Source organism: Lottia gigantea, assembly GCF_000327385.1.
Source record: "Lottia gigantea unplaced genomic scaffold LOTGIsca_171, whole genome shotgun sequence".
Lineage (NCBI taxonomy): Eukaryota > Metazoa > Mollusca > Gastropoda > Lottiidae > Lottia > Lottia gigantea.
The window spans coordinates 92,628-101,121 of NW_008708156.1; the positions used below are offsets into that span (position 1 = coordinate 92,628).

The window sequence follows — 8,494 nt, forward strand, 5'->3', positions numbered from 1 at the left end:
CAATCACAAGCGGAACATGCAATTGAAAGGAGGTGAATCTGATTAGATGATGGCAGTCTGTCTTGCAGACGATAAAACAATCGGCGACAAATATAAATTGGTCGGCAATGAGATAAACTTGTCGTGCAGGCGCTGGCACACGTAATATTTTACTCAAGATTAGAGTAGGCGACAAAATCGGCGACCAAGACTGCACGTGTGTCCGTACCTTTAAGAAGTAATATTCTTATAATGAATGCTTGTTAATGACTTTACTGACAGTGGAAATTGGTGATTTATCTATCGATAAACAATGCAGAGCAGACTTATACATACAGATTTATAAATAATATAGTAGGTCAAGTGCGTTTTATCTCTACAGTCCAGTCATAAAGCGCCTGGTTGTTAATGGCAATAAGTTGTATTCATCGATTAACACTGATTATCATACAACAGACTTGTCTTTATTTTATAAATATATTGATTTTATAGTTTAATAATTTAGAAGATCAGGAATTGTGAAAGGACAACTGCTCCATGTTTGACCAATTATATTTTAGTCTCAGAACGGACATTTTTTGTTTAGCCAATTAGTAATAGTGTTCACAGCTCACCGTTAAAATTTAACCTTCAAATCTTTGTGTATCAAGAATTATCTGCGTTTGAAAGTTAATATAACGACTCATCTTTTCTTGAGTCACTGCCATATATAGAAAAGATTTATATAGAAATAAGAAATTCCTAGTTTGAGATATTTTTGAAGGAATTATGCGATTGTTTTAAACTTACATTATTTTTTCAAAGCGATATAAAAATACCACTGTTAAAATAGTACTCAATACATCAATTGTACAGAGATATAGAAATACCACTGTTAAAATGGTTCTCAATTCCTAGTTTGAAGTATTTTTTTATTTCAATCTCTCTATTCACTAACTAGTTTCAAAAGACACGTACAGTGAGATTGAGGTATTGGTAAGGTATTTTATTGCTTTTTGCTTTATAGAAATGGAATCAATATCAATCTATTAAAACACACTTGTGATAATACTCCAGGTATTCACACGTATTAAAATAATACAGGTCTATTAAATATACCAGGTACTAACGATCCAAACCCCAAAACAAAACACGAAATCCAAACAACAGACTGGCAAAACATTAGTACCAGCTGATGAACTTTTCACGTGAAGAAGTATATCAATTATGAGTGAGTAAGTATTTAATAATGAAAAGTGGTATCAGGTGTCTAGAAGAGTAAGCATACCCTGCCTGATAAAAAAAACTGTTCACATGAGGAAGTATATCAATTATAAGTGAGTAAGTATTTAATAATGAAAAGTGGTATCAGGTGTCTAGAAGAGGAAGCATACCCTGCCTGATAAAAAACTGCTCACATGAGGAAGTATATCAATTATAAGTGAGTAAGTATTTCATAATGAATAGTGGTATCAGGTGTCTAGAAGAGTAAGTATTTAATAATGAAAAGTGGTATCAGGTGTCTAGAAGAGTAAGTATACCATAATGAAAAGTGGTATCAGGTGTCTAGAAGAGTAAGTATTTAATAATGAAAAAAGTGGTATCAGGTGCCTAGAAGAGTAAGTATACCCTGTCTGGCTTACCTCCATATTAATCCAGTTATAAGTATTTCCTTATGAACAGTAAACTAAAAAGACACATCCCTTTTTGTATGTTATTTTTAATTTTTTGCCTTTTTCGTACCTTTTAAATAAAAGTGTAACGTACCTAACCATTTTATCACTTTCATGTTTTTAATAACAAGTAACATATCGGTTTAATGTGTGAGTAGTCGAGGTACGGTTTCTGGTACGGTATAGGATTATTGATACAGTAGAAAATAAAAGAAAAGAATCGTGTCTGCACCGAGTCCGGACCTGTACCTCGTGCGTTCACTTCTTCTATATGTACCGTACACCGCACCGGACATCGTACACCGCACCGGACATCGTACACCGCACCGGACATCGTACACCGCACCGGACATCGTACACCGCACCGGACATCGTACACCGCATCGGACATCGTACACCGCACACCTTCTATTTCCAACTTTAAGAAGGAAATTAATCGGGATTAAAAAATGATGTCGAAATTCTGAGATGTCGGATATGACGGAGTACACTGTATATATATATATATATATATATATATATAATTTGCTTGGAGAGGATGGACAGAAATACGTCGAAACGTTGTAATAAACTTTAACCAGTGATTTTTGTTCTATTAAAAGGTGTTCATTTAATATATGATGATACTTACAGGGTAGCGGCATTAGATTTCTCTTTTGAGATTTTAAACATGTATAGCCTGTGGCTTAGAGGGGCCTCGGTTTATTGTCCAATTCGAACGACTAGACGCGCGAAGCAGACCATGTTTACTCTTTCCGAAACACCTGATGATACTTCTCTTTGGAGGAGTTCACTACTATACAACTTTTACTCTAGATTTTGAAATTCTTTGGACGAGATTTTTGATTGACGTACATGTCCTCCTTGGATAAATAGAATTAAGAATGGACTTACCTGTTCAATAATCCTCCACTGTTTCTCCAACAGACTCTAAACCTGTTTTATATTTTCAATATTCTTATTTACACAAGTTTCTCTTTGCTGATCATTCAATTCAGCTTACAGTTTATTTCGCAATACAGTATTATCATACTCCGGCATTATTCTTGAATCTAAACCTAATGTCGATATAAAAATAACAAGTTAAAGCCCGTTTCTACTCAACTGATATCACAGACTAGGTAGTTGTTAGTATATGAAAAGTTATCGACTGTTTCCAGTCAACTGATATCACAGACTAGGTAGTTGTTAGTAGATGAAAAGTTATCGACTGTTTCCAGTCAACTGATATCACAGACTAGGTAGTTGTTAGTAGATGAAAAGTTAAAGTCCACTTCCAGCTAACTGATATCACAGACTAGGTAGTTGTTGATAGATGACAAGTTAACGTTCGCTTCCAGTCAACTGATATCACATGCTAGGTAGTTGTTGATAGATGACAAGTTAACGTTCGCTTCCAGTCAACTGATATCACAGGCTAGGTAGTTGTTGGTAGATGACAAGTTAACGTTCTCTTCCAGTGGATGCTGATATCACAGACTAGGTAGTTGTTGATAGATGACAAGTTAACGTTCGCTACCAGTTAACTGATATCACAGACTAGGTAGTTGTTGATAGATGACAAGTTAACGTTCGCTACCAGTTAACTGATATCACAGACTAGGTAGTTGTTGATAGATGACAAGTTAACGTTCGCTACCAGTTAACTGATATCACAGACTAGGTAGTTGTTGATAGATGACAAGTTAACGTTCGCTACCAGTTAACTGATATCACAGACTAGGTAGTTGTTGGTAGATGACAAGATAACGTCTGCCTGCAGCTAACTGATATTACAGACGAATCAGTTGATGGTAGATGACAAATTAACGTCTATCACAAACTTGGTAGCAATTTGTTGGTAGTCGTGTTAGTCGTTGAATATGGTGTAATATTGAGTCGATGTATAACTGAAAGTTGCGCCTCCATCAAATATATGAAGATACCCTATAACCTCGAGTACACAATAAACCCTTAACACTTAACTATCAATCGTGACCTACACATGTATAACAAATATCTATACCCTTCAATCTCTAATCTCTATTCTTTACTGTCCCCTGATATACAATAGACTATTCTCTTTCAATTTGTTTATTCAAATAACCCCGAGGCAGAAGTTTTCAACGTGGATAATTGTCCGTTATGAAACGCTTTGTAATTAATTAAAACGAAATATTTCAACTCGTTCTATTCAGTCGGGGGTAATGGTCCTAAAAAGGGTAGTGAGGAAATTCATGGAAACTGTGTTCACAAATAAAGAGATCTATTAAAAATAGGGTGAAGTTAACATAGTTAATAGTAGTTAGTTTTGAACATGTAAAAATAAACTGGTAAAAAGGGGAAATAGAAAGGATTTAGTAGGAGAGGGGAGTAATGTTATTGATCAAGGAACCTGAAAGGGGTAATAGAAAGAAAAAGGTTGTAAACCTCTGCCTTACGGTGAATGTGTTTTCTCCTGTCATATATCCACTATACTATACGGTATTGTATTGTAGTTGTTTGACAGGAGACCCATCTGTCAAGTTTACTGTCATATTTGTAACATTACTACTACATAATAAATTACAATAAATTTTAGCCTGGAGGCCCCGTGTGCTACAGCCTTTGTACGTTAAAGATCATTTGACAGTTGAAAATTGACCAAAGAGTAGGCTAATGCCGCTTTCCTGGAAAACTTTTCCCTCATTGCACCATGCAGGGCGTTGCTTGTCTTCATTAGCCCACATGGTGTAGAAAAGTAGAACGTAAAACTCTATTCATTTCATTTTGTCAGTCTCGAGCAGAATAGAACGAGGATAGTCAACAGCTTTTTTAATAATCATCGTGTTCGTCAATTAACTTTAGATATTCAGTACTTCGGGACAGGTTCGCCATCTGTTTGATCAATCATACTTTAGTCTCAGACTGATTTTTTTAGCTAAGCTAATGAGTAAAAGTGTTCATAGCTCACCGTCGAAATTTAAGCCTTCAAATCCATGTGTGTCCAGAATTATCTGCGTTTGAAAATTAATATAACGAGTCTTCTATTTTTGAGACACTGTCATATATAGAAAAGACATATATAGAAATAGTGAGTAAAATTCCTAGTTTGATATATTTTGAAAGAATTATAAGATTTTTTCGTACATTTCTAGTACTTCTGAAGACTTTATTCAAGACAGAAAACTGAACACCGAAAATGGTGTTGTTATTTATACTCATTTGAGAAAACCAATTAATATTTTTAATGAAACAAGTGTTGAATTATCTTGGTGGTCAATTATATATATAAAATATTGAATGACCACGATCAAAAGGAATTAATTTATTCCAAAATGTTACAAACATTACTTTTAGTTTTTTAATAGTTTTTTATCAGAATATTGAACTCTTGAACTTATTTTAAATGATAATACGAAGCCCCTTAGGCGCAATTTTCCGTACTTTTATCAAATAATTCGTTTCAACGAAATAAGTTATTCAATTAAACTAAATAATTAATTCGTTTAAACGTAATAACGTCATATATTTCGTTTAAACGAAATAAGTTATTCGAGTAAACTAAATAATTAATTCGTTTAAACGTAATAACGTCATATATTTCGTTTAAACGAAATAAGTTATTCGATTAAACGAAATAATTAATTTGTTAAAATGAAGACGGAGATACTCTATTCGAGTGATACCAGTCGGCCATACACATCAGATCCAGGAGACCCTAAAGGAAAATTCCTCTTCACTTGTTCTTATATTTATTATGAATGCATTTAAAAAATCAGCTTTCAATTTCATAATTTGATTATCATAAAATAAAAACAACGTTCATCTTATAGTTTTATTATCGATTGATTCTTAAAAAAAACATGGATCATCAGATTTTTCATAATCAAATTATTATAAAAACAACGTTCATCTTTTATTATCATTTCATTATATAAACAACAAGTCTTTGGTCTGGTATTTATAAACAATATAAACACCAGACCAATTTATTTTCTTATTTTCAAGATTTTGTCTTGACAATTATATAAAGACTAGAGGGAAAAAAGATAAAAGAATAAGAATTGCTTGGAGGAGAAAAAAACCTAATGAAAACCAGGATTAACCTAGATTTTCTTACTATCTCAGTATTGATTTAATCTAAAATTATATTTTATTATTAATGACACTTTCTGATGATGATTATCTACATATATATATCAGGGATGAAGGTTGTTTGTTTGTCAGGGGAGCTAATTTGTTTATATATATATCAGGGATGAAGGTTGTTTGTTTGTCAGGGGAGCTATTTTGTTTATATTCATATCAGGGATGAAGGTTGTTTGTCAGGGGAACTAATTTGTTTATATTTATATACCAGGGATGAAGGTTGTTTGTTTGTCAGGGGAGCTATTTTGTTTATATTTTTATATCAGGGATGAAGGTTGTTTGTTTGTCAGGGGAACTAATTTGTTTATATTTATATATCAGGGATGAAGGTTGTTTGTTTGTCAGGGGAACTAATTGGTTTATATTTTTATATCAGGGATGAAGGTTGTTTGTTTGTCAGGGGAGTTAATTTGTTTATATCTATATATCAGGGATGAAGGTTGTTTGTTTGTCAGGGGAGCTATTTTGTTTATATCAGGGATGAAGGTTGTTTGTTTGTCAGGGGAGCTAATTTGTTTATATTTTTATATCAGGGATGAAGGTTGTTTGTTTGTCAGGGGAGTTAATTTGTTTATATCTATATATCAGGGATGAAGGTTGTTTGTTTGTCAGGGGAGCTAGTTTGTTTATATTTTTATATCAGGGATGAAGGTTGTTTGTTTGTCAGGGGAGCTAATTTGTTTATATTTACATATCAGGGATGACGGTTGTTTGTTTGTCAGGGGAGCTAATTTGTTTATATTTTTATATCAGGGATGAAGGTTGTTTGTTTGTCAGGGGAACTAATTTGTTTATATTTATATCAGGGATGAAGGTTGTTTGTTTGTCAGGGGGGCTAATTTGTTTATATTTATATCAGGGATGAAGGTTGTTTGTTTGTCAGGGGGCTAATTTGTTTATATTTATATATCAGGGATGAAGGTTGTTTGTTTGTCAGGGGAGCTAATTTGTTTATATATATATCAGGGATGAAGGTTGTTTGTTTGTCAGGGGAACTAATTTGTTTATATTTATATCAGTGATGAAGGTTGTTTGTTTGTCAGGGGGGCTAATTTGTTTATATTTATATATCAGGGATGAAGGTTGTTTGTCAGGGGAGCTAATTTGTGTATATATATATATCAGGGATGAAGGTTGTTTGTTTGTCAGGGGAAGTTATTTGTTTATATTTATATCAGGGATGAAGGTTGTTTGTTTGTCAGGGGGGCTAATTTGTTTATATTTATATCAGGGATGAAGGTTGTTTGTTTGTCAGGGGGGCTAATTTGTTTATATTTATATATCAGGGATGAAGGTTGTTTGTTTGTCAGGGGAGCTAATTTGTTTATATATATATCAGGGATGAAGGTTGTTTGTTTGTCAGGGGGCTAATTTGTTTATATATATATCAGGGATGAAGGTTGTTTGTTTGTCAGGGGAGCTAATTTGTTTATATATATATCAGGGATGAAGGTTGTTTGTTTGTCAGGGGGGCTAATTTGTTTATATTTATATCAGGGATGAAGGTTGTTTGTTTGTCAGGGGGGCTAATTTGTTTATATTTATATCAGGGATGAAGGTTGTTTGTTTGTCAGGGGAACTAATTTGTTTATATTTATATCAGGGATGAAGGTTGTTTGTCAGGGGGCTAATTTGTTTTTTTCTGATTTCTGGTAAATTGAGGTAAGATAATCTGTGTAAGAAGAAACAGGTCTGGTCTAAGAAAGGTAAGAGTTTATATTTTATGTTGAGGAGGTTTAAAACTATTTTTTGCCTCTCTCAGTTTTCCCATTGTATCAATTTCATCTGAACCACCGACTTTCTTCTGTAAACTCTCAACTCTATAAAAATAAAAACTAACTATCAAATACTATGATAGAGTTCAAAACATTCATAATACATAAATAATAAATTTAACTTAGTTAATACTGGAAAGTTAATTCCTAATTAATCTAGCTGTCCTGATGAGGATTGTGTATCTGAAACATGTGTCAGCAACTAAAAGAACTGTTATTATTTAATTCAGGATTTCACCAACCACTTTACTTTGATAGTAGGCCATGCAGTGGGCAATGATGGAAATTAAGATAGTTAACATACTGTAAGAAGAGGAAGGGGAGATAATAAATACCTACCCAACTCTCATAAATGGATTGTATAATAATTCTTCTTCTATTGTAGAGGGAATGGTAGTTTCATGGTTAGATCTCTGTTTCTATAAAATAAATAATAAAAATATAAATAAAATGATCATCAAAAATCTTGTACAAAGTATGACAAAATCAGAATAATAATAGTATAGTAGTGAACTCCTCAAATGAAAAAACTTTTTAAATTCATTATGCTTTTTGGAAGGTGTTAGATAATCAACACTAGAAAACTATTGAGTACGGATTAAGGTAAAATAAATAACTTATTGTAGAGAAATATATCTCCTAGGTTTTCTTAAGGTTTTAACTAATAATATCAGGCCATTATAAAGCTAAACACCAAAACTAGGTCAAACTGCTTAATTAACAATTAGTACTCTCTGTTTTTTAATTAACCCCTTTTAAAATAAATTCAGTTTGATCAAGTAGATATATAGATATAAATAGTATATTTTCAGGTATAATTTACTGATGTTTTTTGAAAAATAAAAATTGTGCATACTGTCTCTTTAAATTAGATTTCATTTTCTTCATTTCATATATTACATTAATTAAAATAATATCATAGATTCTACTTTCACATTATAAACTATATAATAACATCTATAAAATAATCATATTGTA

The 8,494-nt window shown here is 32.5% G+C and overlaps 1 protein-coding gene across 1 annotated transcript in view; it reads right to left on the bottom strand.

The window, feature by feature from the left end:
• Positions 1–7,455: 7,455 nt before the first annotated feature.
• Positions 7,456–8,494, bottom strand: part of LOTGIDRAFT_173766 (hypothetical protein) — a gene marked incomplete at both ends in the record, with an annotated part of 6,393 nt that continues 5,354 nt past the window's right edge. Inside the window, 3 exons of the mRNA XM_009051829.1 lie at positions 7,456–7,561; positions 7,856–7,935; positions 8,373–8,377. Of these exons, the coding sequence (XP_009050077.1) occupies positions 7,456–7,561; positions 7,856–7,935; positions 8,373–8,377 (191 nt within the window). The remainder of the gene's footprint in view (positions 7,562–7,855; positions 7,936–8,372; positions 8,378–8,494) is intronic.